The sequence below is a fragment of the Poecilia reticulata genome, chromosome 13, assembly GCF_904066995.2.
Source record: "Poecilia reticulata chromosome 13, P_reticulata-male-v2, whole genome shotgun sequence".
Classification (NCBI taxonomy): domain Eukaryota; kingdom Metazoa; phylum Chordata; class Actinopteri; order Cyprinodontiformes; family Poeciliidae; genus Poecilia; species Poecilia reticulata.
Window position 1 is genome coordinate 3,426,983 of NC_088842.1, and position 20,449 is coordinate 3,447,431.

General features: G+C 40.5%; 2 protein-coding genes across 14 annotated transcripts in view; both read right to left on the reverse strand.

The window, feature by feature from the left end:
- Positions 1–1,390: 1,390 nt before the first annotated feature.
- sgsm2 (small G protein signaling modulator 2) overlaps positions 1,391–20,449 on the reverse strand; it is a 180,601-nt gene continuing 161,542 nt past the window's right edge. For 9 of the 10 annotated variants that reach the window (XM_081614731.1, XM_081614728.1, XM_081614729.1 and 6 more), the window contains 3 exons: positions 10,822–10,918; positions 6,677–6,844; positions 1,391–4,605 (listed from right to left, as the gene is read on the reverse strand). In XM_081614731.1, the coding sequence (XP_081470857.1) occupies positions 4,517–4,605; positions 6,677–6,844; positions 10,822–10,918 (354 nt within the window). In that variant the 3' untranslated portion in view covers positions 1,391–4,516. The remainder of the gene's footprint in view (positions 4,606–6,676; positions 6,845–10,821; positions 10,919–20,449) is intronic. The other variant, XM_081614732.1, reaches the window with a different exon arrangement.
- On the reverse strand, positions 10,925–20,449 carry LOC145554590 (uncharacterized). Of its 4 annotated transcripts, XM_081614739.1 has the most exons (3): positions 15,284–20,449; positions 15,107–15,152; positions 10,925–15,002 (listed from the first exon to the last, which is right to left on the reverse strand). In XM_081614739.1, exon 1 carries the CDS (start codon positions 17,394–17,396, stop codon positions 16,518–16,520), a length of 879 nt encoding a protein of 292 aa, XP_081470865.1. In that variant the 5' UTR covers positions 17,397–20,449; the 3' UTR covers positions 10,925–15,002; positions 15,107–15,152; positions 15,284–16,517. The 4 variants fall into 4 exon arrangements, with proteins under 4 accessions (XP_081470865.1, XP_081470866.1, XP_081470863.1 ...); XM_081614740.1 differs by having other exon boundaries at positions 10,925–15,430; positions 15,732–20,449; XM_081614737.1 differs by having other exon boundaries at positions 10,925–15,152.

A 20,449-nucleotide genomic window follows, 5' to 3' on the forward strand; every position in this document is an offset into this window, starting at 1 on the left:
GGCAAAAAAATCGTGTAGTATGAACTACTGAATTAGGTTGTCGGATGTGCCCATATTCTCTATTTAAATCTAGTGATTACTGAGGGGCAATACAGATTTCATATCTGCACTCTGGGTTGAATGCAGTATTTATTTCCACTTTGGCTTTATGTTGTTTAGCTTTTATTCAAGTACGTTTTTTGTTAATGGAGACTGAGAATCCATTTTATTTTTGGTTGTTTTGTTTATTAGTTCCAGTGTTATGTGTTCTTTTAAAAATAAAGTATATCTATCTATAGCAGGAAATCTCATGCATTATTACGTAATTTCCATGAAATCAGTGTCAAAAGGTCTCGAAACAATATTATCGTTTATCAAAATAATGTTTTAGACAATCACTGCAAAATTTGTTATTGTGACAGGCCTAATTGCAACTAGTGATTACCCATCATCATTATGAGATGGGATAGAGACGACCTCTCCCGTTCCTTCCTGCCATCAAGTTATCTCTCATCTGTCCTCTTATGCTGCTTCTTGTTTGTGCCTCTCTGTCACAGTGCATTTTACTAATTAGTGCTCTGCTGGAAGGAGTTGGAGGATTTTTTTTTTTTCTCAGATTATCTTTCTTGTACCGTTAGGCTAAAGCTGCAATGTTTTATGTTTTTAAAAAGTTTTTCTACATATTTCTTAGAACTGTCTATGTCCTGAGTACTTAATCCTGAACTTTAACAAGTTTCAACTAGAGAAGAAAAAACTACCAGCTTGAGATTTATTAAATCTTTTGTCATATTGTTGAAAAGTTTTGCATTTTAAATGCTTTTTTGGCTTTGAAGCTGCCTGGGAGTGAAAGAGGTGCAATAACTGCAGCAGACAAGTCTCGCCTTGGGAATCCTCTAGAAGCCCCACTAAAATTGAGGAAGTTATTTCAACTTTTTCAATGTTAAATTTCCACAATGTGCATAAAAAATGTTGATAGAAACACAGCTAGTATTTGGAAGAATGGAATGGAGCAGACCCAGAGAAGGCAAGGTGTGGCCCGGCCCGAGTTGGTTGTCTGTTTTTTTTTTTTTAACTTTCAGATTAAATCATTGCCAGTTTATTCAAGATAAGCCAACTCTGCAGTCAAATGCATCCATATGTACAACTCATACAATCTGCTTTTATGTTTATTTTTAAATATTAGTTTCATTCTCACTTTTTGCAATATTGTGTAAGCAGCGCCAAACACCCTTCTTTTTGTAAACAAGTTTGCTGAAAACATTTATCCATCTTATAATGATTATAATGAATAAATCAATCAGAACATATTTAATGCAGTTAGTTCACATTTCTTAAAACACCAAGCAGTTTTGTCCCGTTTCCATTATTGCAGCATCGTTTCATATTTTATTGAAATAAATGAACAGCAAACTAATGAACCACCTCTTCTTTAATAACACGTTACATTCAAGGCAAATGATACATCCTGACCAATACACGTTTGGCAATGCAGTCATCATTAGCTCTCTTAAATAATTTTAAATCTTAAAGTCAGTGCACAACATTGATAAAGAACACTTAACAGTCAATGTATAACACAGTCTGCACACATTCTGCATCTCTGCACAGTACACACCTCCGATTAGTGCTGTTAGAACCAACAGAAAAATAGATCTGAAAATAAGTTATAGATTTATATATTTATTTATATATGTTCAGTCTGAATACAAATAATTGGGCTTTTGGTTCATATGTATGTACAAGCAATATAGACTTTAATGGGGTTCACAAACAACAGAAATTGCACAGTAGTTAAGAATTCAAGAACACTATTTCCAAAAATATTTTACACACATAGTAAACAGTCATTCAAGATGCAGTATGAAATTGCACATTGTCATCATGCCACAGAGGGGGCTGTTTCAAGGCTTTGGTACACAGTGTCCTGAATGGAAGAAGTTCTGCCACAGACGCCCGTTCCCACCGTCCCCCAACCTGAACCTCAGTCGCCACGAGGGAGAGGGAGCAGGCGCTGTGGCAAGGTACATCCACACCACCACCTGTTCTTGGGATCAGACTAACATCAGAGAGCCAGATGACTACAGTACATTTCAGGGTTTGGGGAAGACTCTTGGCACTTGTATCACAGGTGGAGGTCCATGCTGGATGACCAGAAAAATGCAGCCATGTTGGACATGTTGAGAAGGGTCACACTGATGGTGCGGAGAGGAAACTATCAACTGGCTCTGGTTCACTCCAGAGCCAGAAAGAAATGTACTCAAACTAGCCTCCTACAACACCGATCCACCAGATGCAGAGAAAATTATGCCTTCTCTGGACATTTAAGATCTGAATCAATAAAATGCTAAATGTTTTTTTTGTGTGGCTTTTTTCATTTAGGCTGGTTATCAAATTCCAACTGAACAATTGCAGCCACTTTTTCCAGACAGGATTGTTGATGCAGCAAGTTTAATAACGGCATGGTGTCTTCAAATCACAGCACGATTCTTCCCAGTTTAAAACTTAAAAGTGTAGAGTTCCTCTTCCTTTTAACTTCTGTTATTACGCTTCATTAAAGTCAGACAATACAGATTTTCTCCAAATATTTCTGACACTGACTGTTGTCCTTCTATAGCAGCAAGAAATTTGAAAAAAATGGAAAGACCAGAATTTAGAAGTGATGCTACAATGAATAGCTGTATTGTTTTGTGCCTTAAAACAGCTGGTGTAGTTTAAATATTTTTTTTGCATACCCTTGTAATCCTGGTTAGTAGAGCAGGGCTGCAGCCTGACCCAGCAGTGACTGGGTGAGAGGCGGAGTCAACCTGAACAGGTAGAAGGTCCATCACAAGCCAGTTCAGGAACAACCACACACTCCCTCACACTGGAGGGCCAGTGTGAGGGCCCTCGCATGCTTAAGGGATTATGGGAGGAAACGAGTATCTGAACTCAGAAAGTCATGTGCAAAGTAGACATTACATCTTGCCACTGGCACAATCCATGGACTCCAACTCCAGGAAGTTGGAGAATGGTGGCACAGCATGTTTTTTAATGACTTACTGAGTGTACAAACTTATTCATGTGTGATTTAATTGCGCTTCTTATTTAATTGACAATTGTGGCACAAATGTGGTTGTTTTACATTAGCAGAATATTGACAAAAGTTTTGTGTAAATTTGTAATGGAAATGCAGCTTATAACAGACTGGGCAAATCATAAAATAATTTTAAAATGTGTTCTGATCAAGGAGCTGCATGCTGGAGCAGGGAAAAACACAGTCTGGAGTCTTTCTGGGTGGAGCTTGCATGTCCTTCATGTGAATGCATGGGTTTTCTCCAGGTACTCAGACTTCCTTCCAGTCCAAAAATATGACTGTTTAGTTAGTTAACTAAACAGTCAATATAGAGCAGCTGCTCTATATTGCCCTTTGGGATGGATATGTGTCTATGTTAACCTGCGATGGAGCTGGCAACCTATCCAGGGCGGACCCCACCTCTTGACCAAAGACCGCTGAAGACATGCTAGTGAGTTAAATCACAGTGTGATTTAACTCACTAGCATGCAGTCAGTTGTGGAAATTATATCACTAAGTTCATCCTAACTGACCCCCAGCCCCTTTTAATGACCCACCAGAGAAATTAAGTCTGTGTGCTTTTCCCTTTATGGTTGTGCTGTTCTGGTTTGTTCCCCACATGCTTCAAACACATAACGCCATGTGCAGGAAAACTGGCTGCAATTCATTCACTGCCGCTTCATGCCTCCGGCAAGTTGGATGCAGCCTTCATAAGCACCACTAAGGATACTCTAGGTGAAAAGTGCATCTAAGTACCTTGGGCTGTCAATAAAAGGCAACATTTGTGGTTACAATGAAAGAAACATTAAAAAGGTGGTGAACGGCTAAAAACACACATGCTTGTAGAAAACACTCGAGAAAAGGTAGTTGGCACAGTTCATTTGGTCACTGATGAAAGCATCTTCGTGGCAAAGTCTTCTGCTCATCCAACAATGTTGTGTGTAAATGCTACCCTCTTGGGGCCTCCTGTGGTGCTGCGCTGAGGAACATGTTAGGCAAACGGACGGCGCTTCAGTTTTCCTTGCTGGCTTCCCAAATGAGGAGTTCCAGAGTCAGTAAAAGGAAGGGACTCTGGGAGAAGAGCCAGAACAATGTGTGGGTTCTCATGCACACACACTGTAAGACTGGGGGGCTGAAAAATGCGTTCACAGTGTGATTTAACTCACTAGCATGCAGGCAAATCCAAATGTCTGAACAGACACCATGGGCATTCCAGGTGAAGGAACATGTAAACAGAACGCAAGAGTCAAGCAGTCATGTGATCCTCCCCAACTTCCACTGGAACCCCCACCAGGACCTTTACTGGCACCCCCACTGGAGCTCCCTCTGGGACCCCCACGGGGACCTTCACTGGGACTTCCAATAGGATCTCCTTTGGGATCGCCACTGGGATTTTCACAGCTCTGGATGTGTAAAGACCAGGAAACTGTCTTTAATACCAGGCTGCACACACACTCCCAGTCCTCCCAGTTATCCCTTGTAGAGTTACTTGTTGTCCATCAGCGACTGGACTTTGTGCACCAGCTCACGTGCCATCCGCAAGATAAGCTGCACATCATGACGTTCTGCCATCTCTGCCGAAGAAGACACATGTAAACATCCTGTGCAGCTGGTTCAAGCAACAGCAGTTCCGACAACATCCCTACTGCACTCACTTCCAGAAACAATTTTGTCATGTTGTCATGTGACAAACAGAAATTCCAATGTAATTTATGTGAAAGACCAACATGGTGAAGTGTTGTCACTTCCCGAATGAGGAAGTGACAAATTGTCAGAAATTATGAGGAAAAATTATACAGGGTTTTCCCAAATTGTTAGCATTTAAAATATTAGAAAAGTGTGTTGGGTATTTATATTCAACCTGCTTAAAAAAAAAATTCCAACTGTTAGCCCTAAATCTGCAGTATGTAACTTTTATAAAAAAGTATATTTTAGACATTTGTTAAAACTGTCACTGTGTCACTATGGTATGAGAAACATAATCTGTGAAAACCAATCGAGCTCCTCCACCTCCTCCCAGTGCTAACTCGAGACACGCAATCAGAGCGAGGAGGCGGGTCTTACTGTTGTCAATCACTTCGTGTGGCACTGCTCACCGCTTCTCCCCTTTGTCCTCTGATTTACTGCAGCTAGATTTACTGTTGCGAATGCTAAAGCTAGTTAGCATGACCACCAATGATGGCTGATCAACGCTTTTCCTGTAATGGTAAGTTGTTTCTTCACCATCTGCACATTTAGCAGCGTGTATATAAGGGTGATTGACCAACCCACTAAGACACTCCTCCTACTTCTGATTGGTTGTTTTCTGTCGGGACGGTGCATGTCTTCAGATGGAAATAGTAGAATCTGTCACAAAACATACTGTCATGACATAGTGACAGTTTTAACTATTGGTGGTTTGTGATATGGGTGACGTGGGCAACTCCCCAGGCCGGCACCTTGTAGGGGGGGGGCAGCATGGGCCTTCAAATACCCACTCCCTTACACCTGGAGGATGTGAATGTTGATAGTGCCTAATGCAGTCCCTCCCCCACACTCTCCCCAATCAACAGCTTCATGGAGGTGGTAGAGGGCGCCGGAAAGGCGGTTTGGGACAGGACATCTGGTCAGAGTGGATGGTCAGCTGCCAGCATAATGTTTAGAGTCACTATGTCATGACTCTAAACATACAGACATAGTTTCACTAGAAAGGCTCAGATCCAACTACATTAATGTGGCAAGACTTAAAGGGCTCTCCATCCAAACTAACTGAGATTATATGGTTTTGCAAAGTAAAGGTTAGGAATTATTTCAGTCTTTATACCTTGCAGACATAGTAGTGACACACACCACATTACAAAACATGTGGTTTTGCAGCTGCTGTTAAATATAAGGTATTAACTTATGCTCCAGAACTTATGAACTTATGACCTTCTCTGACTCTGTTAGTAGCAGACTGCTGCATCCTAACAATTTTCTGGTTATCAAAACAAACTCAATACATGTTTACATCCATGCTGGTATCTGTACATATTTTCTGTTCGCAGTTTTTTATTGTCACTTATTGTAAATTTAATGCTCAAATAGACATGTGCATTTTATACATTTTTAAATTAACAGATTCAGTTGCACATTTCTCTGGACTTGAGTGTGTTATTTTATATCTACACTGTAGCCTTTAAATTAGTTTTTTGACATTTGTCCAGGGCTGCACAGTGGCGCAGTTGGTAGAGCTGTTGCCTGGCAGCAAGAAGGTTCTGGGTTCGATTCCCGGCCCCGGTCTTTCTGCATGGAGTTTGCATGTTCTCCCTGTGCATGCGTGGGTTTTCTCAGGGTACTCCGGTTTCCTCCCACAGTCCAAAAACATGACTGTCAGGTTAATTGGCCTCTCCAAATTGCCCCTAGGTGTGAGTGTGTGTGTGCATGGTTGTGTGTCCTGTGTTGCCCTGTGACAGACTGGCGACCTGTCCAGGGTGTACCCCGCCTCTCGCCCGGTACGCTAGCTGGAGATAGGCACCGGCACCCCTCCTGACCCCACTGAGGGACAAGGGTTTAAGAAAATGGATGGATGGATGGACATTTGTCCAGAGTGTTGTACTCTATAGTAATATTAACAGGAATAAAAAACTATTCCCTGATGATAGAAATGTGAATAACATGTCGTACCATTAAAGAACTTAATGATGTCAGTGAAGTCCATGTTGTTGTCTATGATGATCTCACGGTACAGCGTAACCAGTGCCAGGGCCAGGAAGAGGACGAAGTGGCGAGATGAGATCCTGGGAGCCACCCAGATCACCTCCCAAACTGCAAAAACATCCTCATACAGAAGCTCTGCACACAAGCACGCACGCACGCACACATATATACATATATATTAAGGTTGGGCAATTGGGCAGATTCAACCCTTCACCAGTTGCTTTTCTTAAGAGCAATTTTTTTTTTGCCTGATCGACTCTATTAACTACCATAATAACTTCAATGAAGCCAAAAGACGCAGCCCAAAGAAAAATATATTAAATTACCAGTGGAGAAGACTTCAGAAGGTAATGTCCAGGATCCATATTTTTTTGCCAAAATGTACATGCATTACCTTTCAAATCAACCATTCAAATTTCTCTCTCAGACCGCAAACCAACCTTTTATAGTCTTACTTTTATACTTTTATGGTCAGAGTTCATTTGCATTTACCATTGAGAGACATTTACATGCAAGGAGCTCTGTATCCATCTTGGGCTGTTCACTGAAATACAAAAAGTAAAGGTGCTTCTACTCAATACTAAGCAAAGAGTCTCAATAGTTATGACAATGTGGTATTTCAGTTTTTCTTTTTTACTAAATCTGCAAAAAAAAAATTCTACATTTCTGTTATTTTCTGTCAAAATGGGATGCTGAGTGTACATTCATAAGAAATTAGGGGTGTAGCAATACAATAATTTCACAATACAATACGATGTACGATATTCTGATCACAATACGATATGTATCACAATATTTGGCAAACAATATAATTCGATAAGATTTAATGCATTTTTACAATTTTCTGAAAGATTTTAAAAGGACAGAGTGATTTTAGTGACATTTTGTGTTCCATAGACTTGAATTTAATTAACTGAAAACTGATTAAAAGCACCAACTACACAATACCTGACTCTGATTGGCAGGGGCGCTGCCAGAAATCTTGGGCCCTCTGAAAAATTTTTTCTTTGGACCCCCCCGCGCAGCTGCTGTTAAATTTTTTTTGAGTCTATTTGCCCCACAAAAAGTGTCAGTTTTAAAGCCTTGCTTTCTTTGGTTCAATACTGATAATTAGCACAATATTTACTGCTCATGAATTTAACATTCAACAGTCCACATCCAGTATGCAAGTAGGTTGTTGAATTTTTTTCTATTAGTTTTAGATTACTGAAATATCTCTCCCCAGGAGCAAGTCAAAAGCAACGTGCAACTACACATAAAGCAATCCAGACTTCTAAAAAATGCTATGTAGTTGCATTTTATTCAAGCTGCAGTTTAACTTTAATAAAAAATATGTTTTCTCCATATTTGTTAAAGCTGTCACAATGTCGTAGCAGCTTGTTATGAGACAGATAATCTGTGAAAACAAACAATCTCCTCCATCTCCTTCCTGAATTACTATTACTGGTTAAAGTAATGCACCGTTCTGACCAAAATTCAGAACCGTTCAGAACCAGTAGGACGCTCTTAGCACTGTCAATTAGCCTCATTCCCTCACTACTAAATGTGCTAATGGGGGAGAAACAACTTATCATTACAAGAAACCGTTTATCTGCCGTCATTGGTAGCTATGCTAACTAAATTGAACATTCAGTTTAGAGCTTGAATCTGTGCATGGCACAAATCGAGGGGGAGGAAGGATGAGCAGCACCACATGAGATTGTGATTGACAGCACTAAAACTCTCCTGGTTGTTTCTAGCACTGGGAGAAGGCAGAGGAAATACATTACCTCTCATACCATATTGTCACAACATAATGACAGTTTTAAAAAAATATGTGGAAAAAAAAATATTTATATAAAAGTTACGTACTGCAGCTTTAATTTCACTCAGGAGAGGACAGGTCAGGAGGAGCGTGTTTTAGAGCTTCTGCTCACTCACTCGTCTGTTAAGTGTTAAAAGGCATAGGGAACAAGTTAAATATATGTATATGTTGGTAATTTTTTTCCTTAATTCATTAAATGCTAATAAAATGGAGGCAAACAGTAGTCTGTAGCTAAGCTAATTATGTTAAATAGTTGATCATCTCACACAATCTACCCACCTCTCTTGGAGAAAAACTGGGTTATAAATTAACACACTTGCCCTCTCTAATTTGTTTTTGAAAACCTCATTTGATCATTTTTCTTAGCAGCACTGCTGCAGCTCTACTAACTGTAGCTGCATACATCACTCTCAAGTGTTCCAAGCAGGAACGAACCATTTAACGCAGATAGGGGGATTCAGGGCAAAAACGGATTTGTGTTTTTTGGTCTGAGAGGGGTAACATTACATATTTACTGCTTAAAACAATATTTAAAAATACAATACGATTAATTTTGTATTTGACCCCGATTTTTTTATTTTATGTCTATGAACAAAATATGAATAATTAAATTGTGGAGGGCCCCCTAGTGGTCAGGGCCCCTAGAATTGTCATCACTTTTCACCCCTTTACCGCGCCCCTGTTGATTGAACAAAGTCTAACAGTCCACAGCACAGCTGGACAAAATGAATCAAAGATGCAATGAGAAAATTATTTAATACATGTGGATTTGACATAAAACTCAAAGTTTTAACAGTGATCCAGGAGCTGAGTGAGGAGATTATCAGCCTCTGTAGACACTCAATATGCAAATGTTTTCTTCCGGACATACTTTGGCTGCATTTTGGAGTAAAAAAGTCTTTTGGACTATAGAGAAAATGCTTTTCTACCTTGACTCCCGGAGTTAGCCTTGGCTGTAAGCTGTTTACTTCTAGCTGCTGGGGGAATGGCTACGCATCACCCCGTAGTGATCGACTCCTTGCAGCTGCGCAGTGCCGCCATTTCCCTGCTTGGATCTCTGAGTAACTGCCTCTCAGACTGCCAGGATCTCATCGTAGTCTCAGTCTCTGATACTCTTTGTCAGTTGCTAATAAGAATGATCGATCAGCCATTGTTATCATGGACATCCTCACTGCGACGCGGATTCCGGCTGCGGGTTTCCCCTTTTCGTCTTCCTGCTCAAAACATAGCGCCGCTGCATGGTGCGCCCCCTGCTTCGGATGTTATCAAGCCATGTGCTGCGTGTTCATTCTTCAGGTAATCCTTTATATACAGAACAGAAACCACTAAGATAAAAACAAAGCGGATGCCACCAGTCGAACTTTGCATTAATTTCGCGATCTCACTGCTTTTGCAGCTGCTCCGTTCGCGCCGCTACTCTGTTCTGCCTTTCTTTCACGGTTATTTGCGTCTCTCAGCAACAAAACACAGCCCATCGTTATTTATTGAATATTTGAGATTTACAAAAACAAAGGAATCTAATGTTGCGTTTCGTTTTTTGGAAGCTCATTCATTTTCACATAACCGGAAAAGCCGGGGAATGGCGGCGCTTTTGACATTTCTCTGACATTAGGAAAAATATGGTTTACTAATTTTAACATAACTCCAGTTTTACTTGGCCTATTAACACAATTTAAAAACTGGTGTGTTTTTGTGAACTTTAAGCACAAGTTGAAAGTGAGACTGGGGGAGGCGGAGTCTTGCTGCTACGCCGTTACAAACCAGACGTTAAAAAGAGCTATGCTATAACGTATCGATACTCGCGGATGAAAAATCCGCGAGTCAAAATCGATACATTCCGAGGGTGAAAAATATCGATACCTATCGTAGAATCGACATAATTATACAGCCCTATAAGAAATAATATAAACTCTTTTGATTTTAGTAAATGGCTGCAATGACGGAGTGAAACAATAAAGGGGTTTGAGTACTTTCTATATCCACTGTATGTCTAAATTTCCTTCCTAATGATATATGCATACAGCAGATGTTTATCTGCACAGGATAAAAACCCTTTTTTCATACTGTCAGTTGTAAAATACATAGTCATAAAACTTATTCCGCTTTTGATTAATTCACAACATCTGATATAAATGAAATAAAAACAAAAACAAAGTGAGGGTTTATTTTAAAGGACTCTTCAAACATACCAGTCTCTCGTGTGGCCTTTGATATCACAGTGCAGGTGGTGCAAGTGACCCTCCTGAAGCTGTTCGGGAGAAGAGTCCACCTCATTGAGCTAAAGCATGCAGTGAGGTTGAGCCTTTACCTCGTTTGAAGTCCAGCAGGAACCAGCGGTAGCAGAAGTAGAAGTGTGTGTAGTCTCCATTCTGCTGCATCAGCTCAAACAGCTCAGAGTCCAGGATCTGACAGCAGGAGGGACAGCAGAGTTTACACAATGGATCTCGTGGGAACACCAAGTTACCCTGAAAGAGTAACTTGATTACTTGATTTTTAAAGTAATCAAACTAATAAAGTTGCTTGACTACAAGCGACTTTATTAGTTATATTCAAAAGCTGCCAGCAACAGCCCCCGCCGTCTCAACATAAAAATAAATTTGAAGCTAGATAGTTTAGTAGGTTCGAAGACTTAATCTTTGTTCTTGACTTTATTGCCCTGAAGCCCCTCCTGAGGGTGGTCGGAATGTGAGGGGTTGTTGGTGATGCTGCGGGCTCTCCACAGGCAGCAGGTCCTGTAGATCTCCTCCAGATATGGAAGAGCGCAACCAAATTAGAGCTGCTCTCTTCCATCTTATTTTTGTATAGATTCAAAAACTAAATATGGTTAGAATGGTTAGAATTGCACATACACACTACTAAATATCACACATTGTTCCGGTGAACTGATAGGTAACCACCCCCCTCCGTCACTCCCCTTTGCTGCACCTTTCTGTAGCTCCTCTCTGCCTATTAGTGAGGAGAACCATGTGGACTCAATCTTCAATCTCCTAGCAATCAGAGTGCAGCTACTTTTGGTGTGACTGACCTGTCATTCCTGTTTGAGAGCATGAGAAGCAAACAGTGCTGGTAGCATGCAAATTCAGAACTGTGTAAAAGTTTCTACAAACTGTGAAAGACAGCCGGTAAGCCTCACAATGCTGCTGCTCATTGCTGAATTTCATTGAAGCAGCAAATTAACTCTGATTGATTGTTGTATTAAATTGTTTAATCTTACTGAAGTCAAGTTAGTAAGTTAAAAAGAAAAATACACTTGGTGTTTATTGGTTAAAGTAGAAAAAAAAGAAAGAAATATTGGTCAGAATGTTTGTGAAAATATTTAACAAAATGTTGATAAATGCTTATTTATTGCTGTTGAATTTTACTATAAAATATTTGCTATTCTTTTCAAATAATTGGTTTAAAGGGGTAGAAATCTGATTATTCACAATGTATTTATCTTGTTAATTTCAGAATGTAATAGATGTGTTCGTTTCTTTTGAGGTTTTTCACCTATGGGCTATTGGGCTATGGACTATGTGCTATATGTGCTACCATCATACAAAAAATAAAGATGAGTCAACTAAATTAAAGGCACTTTGAGTGAAATCCAGTTCAAACTTCACAGTGGAAACGATCGCTTTCAAGTGGGGATCACACAGCAAACCAAACCGGAAGTAACTTGACACACATGCATACACAGAATACAAAAATTGTTCATACACACTGCCAAAATATCACAAATAATACAACTTCTTCTGTGTTTTTGTTGGCTTCCTTTGAATTATTTTGTTAAAATCTAAGACAGAATTTGGTCAAAGTTTTGGTCTACAAAATTCTTTAATAAAATGAGGCTGTGACTGTACTGTTAGTTTATAAATCACTGAACAGTTTAGCACCACAATACATTACATATCTGCTGTTCTTTAAACCTTCCAGACCTCTCAGGTCATCTGGTTCTGGTCTGCTCGGGATCCCCAGAACCAGAACCAAATGAGGAAAAGCAGCATTCAGCTTCTATACAACACAAATCTGGAACAAACTTCAAGAAAACTGCAAAACACCTACAATACTGAATGCCTTTAAATCTAGACTAAAAATTGGCCTGTTTAGAGTTGCTTTTGAAACAATTAACAACGGCACTTGACTAAATGTTTCAAATGTTGACTGTGTCTTCTATGACTTTGTATTTTTATGATGTAAAGCACTTTGAAATGCCTTGTTGCTGAAAGTGCAGTATAAAATTTTATTTGATAAACAGAAACAATTGAAAACTAAACAAATGTGTGTGTATTTTTCCCTAAACAAAGTGCAGAAAATTATAATTTGACAAATCAAAACAAAACTATTGAGAAACTACAATGCAAAAATCCAATAAAATTTTAAGATGAAATATGTAACCGTTGCATCAATTTTACCACGATAGTGTTGATCCAATACTGGTACTGCACTGCTATCAATATTATAAAAATTTTGGAACAATCCACCAACGTCTACTGAAAACAACTTGTTTTTCTGTCTCCTCCCTATTTTCACAAGTTTAAGAACAGCACTTTGTCATCAGCATAGGGGGAACAACAAAACTTAATATTGTCATCTTTAGCTGACAAACTCTGTTAGGATTAGTTGTTTCATAGGTTGATTTGAGTTTTTCTGGGTGTTTATTTAGATCTGTTTCCCTGTGAGTCTCTGTGGTATCCTGTCTCTTCCCCCGTCATTGTTTCCCAGGTGTGTCTTGTTCCCTGATTACCTTCCCTTTGTATTTAAACCCACCTGTGTTGTGTGTTCCTTGTCAGGTCCTTGTCAAAGAAAGTCAGTTGCCGTCTGTTTTCCTTGTGCTGCCTGAGTCTTTTGAGTTAATTCATTGGAGTTTGTCATTAAATCAACTTTTATCATGTCAACATGGGGCTACGTGCGTCTTTCTCACCACCACCACATCATGACAAACTCAATAAAGGGTTTATTTCCAGTTAGAAAACACAATTTCCTCCACCCTCCATTGTTTATGTTTGTGTCACTGTCTGGTATTAAATATGAGACTTAACTCCCCAAGACTCAGGAGGAAAGCTTTCTACTAAGTGAAACGACAAAAATGGCACAGTGACTTGAATAAATTACTTTAATCTGATGACTGCATTGGAAGTAGCAACGTGATGGATTACTGGTTACTGAAAAAAAGGTTGGACACTAATTAACAAGTTGCTGACCCCAGAAACTGAGTTTCAATTACAAATGTGTGACTTTGTGATATTCCGCTAATGTAGAAAAAACACAATTTCACAATTTCATTAAATAAGAAATGCAATCAAAATCACATGTGAATAAGTTTGTTCTCGCAATAAGTCATTAAAAAACATGCCACATCATCATCATCATCCTCCTACCACTTTCTGTTGTCTTTGTCTTTTCTGTCTGTACTAACATCTGGTTGTTGATCACATGACTTGTGTGAAAAAGTGTGTTGCAGTTTTGTGAAATGGCTTTTTTGACTGTAACACCTCATCCTAGCACACATTTTATTGAAAAATATGAGTTTCTCAAAATAGACGTGGGGGGACATGATGCAAAATCCACTTTTTTTAGTCCTTAAATACATTTTCAAGACACTTTGAGTGTCTTGGAGTGAAAAAATTTGAAAATTGTGTTGAGGCTTTGTTTACTTCATTCATATTGTGGTAGCATTAATATTTTAATAGGTATCTGACATGCCTGGACACTATAGAAAAATTATTCTGCATATTGTGGGTAGTTGGTATGGATGGTGAAGGTGTAAATACAGAGTGTAATAACACCATTAAAATACATTCATTTGAATATGTGGCTCTACACCCAGGTGAAAAAGAAGTATACTTTAGTATACTAAATTTTAACTTACTTTAGTATACTTTTATCGATGTACTTAAACTGTACTATTTTAGAACAACTAATTTTGTGCTTAGTATACTTTAGTAGTATTTAAATAGTATTAAATTACAACTAATAGTATATTTTAGTATACTATACGTACTTTTTTGGAACAACTTCAAGTGTACTTGGTGTATTTAAAGTATACTTTTTAAATATATTTCAGAGCTTTATTATATTTTGAGTAATAATTCTCTCAATTATATTAAAAATATATATTTTAAATATACTATTAATATATTAGTAATGTATTTAAGTTACACTTGATTTCCTGCTATTGATAATAAACTCCAATTTTAATTACTCATGAAAGTCTTTACTCCCACGTACCTATTTTGTAAATGACATGCATAACTACACTACAATACTTACATTGTTTTAGGCTACAATTACATGGGAAGATTAATTACACAAGATGTTCAAGGTAATTCAAATATTGTTTTATTACAGACATTTTGAAACTGTCTAATTTTAATCAAAACATAAACTTAAATTATAAGTTTTCAGGTCAAAAGTGAACACATGAACATGAAAATTTAAGTGTGACAATAAAACATGAAAGTGAGGATCAACTACAGAACACTCCCGTTCACTGCACCTTACAGAAACCTACAAAAAAGAACAGAGCAATTAAACAAAGAAAGCATTTGTAGTTAAAGAGAACATAAAAATGGCAAACAAAAAAATAATAAAATTTTAAGACGTGGACTCGCCATGTATGTGACATCATAAGAACTGATGATGATTGGGATCGGATGCCTGGGGGGGAAAAACAATTCTTTCCAGTTACCTTTAAATCAAATCATGTTTATTAAGCACTTGGTGTTGGTAACACACCAGTTTTGGTTGTTGAAAATGTAGCTAGCTCCTCATTGAAAAAACAAACTTACATCATGAAGACGATATGTGAAGGTTCATCCTCGGAGCTGGTTGGTGATCTGGTGGAGTCAGAGCCTCTTCTGAGACAGGAAAGTCTTTAGGTTTTCTAACACCCGATTTCTCTGGCTTCCTCTTTCATCTTCATTTGCTTAGTTAGACTGCAAACATATGTTGAAGATAAAATCATTGATGAACGAGTTAGAACAACAACCTCACAATATCAAAGTCTCTCTGTCTTACGGAGCTTAATTAAAACCAGGTTAAGTTTATGAATTAAAGTATAAGTCGCAACAAACAGCCTCTATGCAGTTATAACATGAAACTGAATGATTCCTATTGTAATAATCATACAAGTCACAATAAAATTGATAAAATAATTTATTTATGAAACCAACGTAAGTTATATATCTTTATTGCACTCTTTATAATTAAATGAAGATAATTAATAAGCAAACTTACCACCAGCTAGCAACACTTAGCAGCCTTCGTCCCTTCGGTTTCTTTCATGGCCCACATTTCATTTCCATCGGTTGTTGTCCAGTTGTGTTGTCGTCTAACTCGGACTAGGATGTCACCAGCTTGAATTTACCAAAATTAGTGACTTGTCAAGGCCCTCTCTGCTTTTGAGGCAATATTATGCGAGTAAAAATTGCGAATTTGAACAGCGTCTGTTATCTTCCCTGCGTTCGTTTTTTCTTCTCTTTGTGGCGTTTTTTAAATAAATGAAAGTGTGCAATACCGCCACCATCTGGTCTGGAGTGTGAACTGGAGCTAATGCCATTAATTATAAGGTTTTACATCACCATCCATCCATCCATCCATTTTCTTCCGCTTATCCGGGGTCGGGTCGCGGGGGCAGCAGCTTCAGAAGGGAGGCCCAAACTTCCCTCTCCCCAGCCACTTCTTCCAGCTCCTCCGGGGGAATCCCAAGGCGTTCCCAGGCCAGCCGAGAGACGTAATCCCTCCAGCGTGTCCTGGATCTTCCCCGAGGCCTCCTCCCGGTGGGACGTGCCCGGAACACCTCACCAGGGAGGCGTCCAGGAAGCATCCTTACCAGATGCCCGAGCCACCGCAACTGGCTCCTCTCGACGTGGAGGAGCAGCAGCTCTACTCTGAGTCCCTCCCGGATGACCGAGCTTCTCACCCTATCTCTAAGGGAGAGCCCAGCCACCCTGCGGAGGAAACCCATTTCGGCAGAGTCGCGTAAGCCAACACAACCCCGCAACATCCAGAGCCGGGCGGATCTCATCCACCCCCGGGGCCCTGCCACCGAGGAGCTTCCCCAGAGATTGGAGAGCGCAGCCCAGAGTCCCCATGCTCAGCTTCCTCAACAGAAGGCATGTTGGTGGGATTGAGGAGGTCTTCGAAGTATTCCGGCCACCGGCCCACAAAGTCCCGAGTTGAGGTCAGCAGTGCACCATCCCCACTATAAACAGTGTTGGTGCTGCACTGCTTCCCCCTCCTGAGACGCCGGATGGTGGACCAGAATCGCCTCGAAGCCGTACGGAAGTCTGTCTGCATGGCCTCTCCAAACTCCTCCCACGCCCGAGTTTTTGCCTCAGCGACAACCCGAGCCGCATGCCGTTTCGCCCGTCGGTACCCATCAGCTGCTTCTGGAGTCCCACAGGCCAAAAAGGCCCGGTAGGACTCCTTCTTCAGCTTGACAGCATCCCTCACCGAAGGTGTCCACCAACGGGTTCGAGGGTTGCCGCCGCGACAGGCTCCAACAACCTTGCGGCCGCAGCTCCGATAGGCCGCCTCGGCAATGGAGGTACGGAACATGGTCCACTCAGACTCAATGTCCCCCACCTCCCCCGGAATGTGTTCGAAGTTCTGCCGGAGATGAGAGTTGAAGCTCCGTCTCACAGGGGACTCCGCCAGACGTTCCCAGCAGACCCTCACTACACGTTTGGGCCTGCCAGGTCTGACCGGCTTCCTCCCCCACCACCGGAGCCAACTCGTCACCAGGTAGTGGTCAGTGGACAGCTCCGCACCTCTCTTCACCCGAGTGTCCAAGACATACGGCCGCAAATCCGATGAGACAATGACAAAGTCAATCATCGAACTGCGGCCTAGGGCGTCCTGGTGCCAAGTGCACATATGGACGCCCTTATGCCTGAACATGGTGTTCGTGATGGACAATCCGTGACGAGCACAGAAGTCCAACAACAGAACACCGCTTGGGTTCAGATCGGGGGGGCCGTTCCTCCCAACCACGCCTCTCCAGGTCTCACTGTCATTGCCCACGTGAGCGTTGAAGTCTCCCAGTAGAACAAGGGAGTCCCCAGGAGGGGCACTCTCCAGTACCCCCTCTAAGGACTCCAAGAAGGGTGGGTAATCTGAACTGCCGTTCGGCCCATAAGCACAAACAGTCAGAACCCGTCCCCCCACCCGTAGGCGGAGGGAGGCTACCCTCTCGTTCACCGGGGTGAACCCCAACGTACAGGCGCCCAAATGGGGGGCAACAAGTATGCCTACTCCAGCCCGGCGCCTCTCACCGTGGGCAACTCCAGAGTGGAAGTACGTCCAGCCCCTCTCAAGGAGACTGGTTCCAGAACCAGAGCCATGCGTCAAGGTGAGGCCGACTATTTCTAGCCGGAACCTCTCATTTTACATCACACATCTGAAAATTGATTGGATACTTTCTTAAAAATTACATGATGATTATCCTTTTTTTTATTGTATGCAATTTTAATAAATAGTAAAAGATTATTAAGGCACTTAAAAATTCATACATATTCATTCATATATTGTTCACTTAAAGTATACTTTTATTTAATACATTAAAAGTGTATTTTGGTACAATTATGTTTAAGTGTGTTTAAAGTTCTAATTTCGAAATTGGTACAAGTGTATTTTTAGTATACTTCAGATATACTTATAGGTAGTACACTTAATATTTAGTATACTTAAAGTGTACTTTCACAAATTTAGGTATGTTTGCAGTATACTAAAGTGTACTTTTTTTTCACCTGGGAAGGCTCGTCGTCTTTATTCTCCTGCTGTGTGAATAAGCAGGAGAATAATGGCTCCAACATGTAAGGTTGGATGAGCAAGTCTTCTGTTGTTGACATTTTAATATACTTAGGAATAAGAAGTTTATCTGCTGGTAGATAATTGTATTGCTGCTATCAAACTATAAAAATGATGGAACAGGGTGGAGTGAAACGCTCTGTGCCCTGAAGGAGGGGTTTGTAGACCTGTAATAACCAGGAAGCATTGCAGTTCTACTGTATATAGACCATAACTGAATGATTTACATGTGAAAAGAAATCATTTATAAGTATAACATGTCCACTTTAGGCACATTTATTTTCAGAATTCCAAATTTGCCAAGTATTACACATGAGACAATTCTCCCCAAGACGCAAATAACAAAGTAAAATGACTAAAATAGTAAGTAACAGTTGTCATGAAATCTGGTATGAGCATGTGAGATCTTTCCAGGTGCACGCAGAAAACGGAATAAAGGCCTGAGAAATAACAGTAAACCCTGTATAATGATTTGATGTTGATTATAAGTGATTATAAAGTGATAATACACATGCCAATGAAGAAGTGTCTGTAATGTATGATCAAAACACATAATTCTGTACTTTTAATCAAGTGAATGTTATAATAATGTATGCTCTGTACTCTTAATCAGTCGATTTTATTATATTATGGAAGACTGAAGGTTATACTTTTGAATTAACAACAAATAACGTGATTATGTACTGAGATAAGGAAAAAGCAAAATCTCCTCACTGAGCGAGAAGGGTGGGGCAGAATTAGAAATAGATGGCCAGTGACTCATGAGGCATTGGTCAGTGAGTCATAAGGCGTTAGGGAAGTCCGGGACTTTCCGCAGGCAGCCCTGCCTTGCATGACATCAGGTAATGACATAATGCAATGGGCAGGCTCCATGGAGACACAGTCCTGCCTTACAAACCGCCCTGGGTTAGAGGGCATAAATACTGATGTTCGGGGGAGAAAGAGCGTTCCTCGTCCGCGGCGCAGAAGAGGAGCCACCAGAGGAAGCAGGCTAAAGACCAGCAGAGGACTACACCACGGGACCGGGGAAGGCTCCAGGACTTCACGCCGCCTAGAAGGGACGAGTTCCACCCGCCATCGACCCTGGTTCCAGATCCGACCAACTCTTCTGTCTCTACCCAACGCTCTCCAAATCACCGCAGCCGACTTGGAAAAGAGACGGAGGTCTTTTAAAGACAAAGAGTCTGCACGTTCAAAGGACAGCGTGAGTCTTCGCTCCGCTTCTCTTTAAGAAAGAGGACTTTGCACCGGCTGGACAAAGATTCTGACCAAGGACATCTAAAGATTACAGCTGCCGAGACCAAGAACCATCGGGTATGAGTTGACCAGCTTCCCCCATAAGCCTCGCTCAGTGAATTTAGTGATACAGGTTAGGGATAAGAACAAAGATAGGATGTGATTGATCCTAGTGATTTTATTATATTTTTTGCCTCTTTGATAACCTTTGGGAATTTAACCTGTTGTCATATGCCCCTGCTAAAGCTTGCTTAATAAAATTGTATTCTAAAATTCTAATGAGAATTGTGAACAGTGAGTTTAATTGTGTCAGTCTTAATTATTGTTGGTTCTCCTAAATGTAGTAAAGTTAACATACATGATTCTAGAGATAGGGTGGCTTTGTGTTTTCCTCTGGTGAGTGTTAAAATAATGACCCTGGGACTTAAATCTAAGTCACTAAACTTAATCTAGCCGTTAACAAGTGCCGTTATTTTAGGAGAGGAGCTACCGTTAACAGGAGTGGTTGTAGGGGTTATGCAGCTGTGAGGGCTACTCAGCTGATTGCTTCTCAACTGAAAAGGGTCATAACTTCTGGATTGAAGGTAGTCAGAGCTAGAAGAGTCCTTTCCGACCCCAGTTTAAACAGATAATTCTCTACAAGCTATCGCTAGGGTAAAACCCGAGTTTCTGGGGATTTTCCGGACCTGTTGGACAGAGAACTGGGCAGTAGTGAGTCCAAAGAGTTGTGAGGAGTAGGCGGGACTTACTATTGGGTAGTAACAGACACAGTGATTTGGATAAGTAACTTTAATCTGATTACTGGACTAGAAATGATAATGCATTTAATTTCTTGCTACTGTAAAAAGGGGTTGGATACTAACAAGTTACTGTCATCACTGGTGAATACATACACAAACCACAGTTCT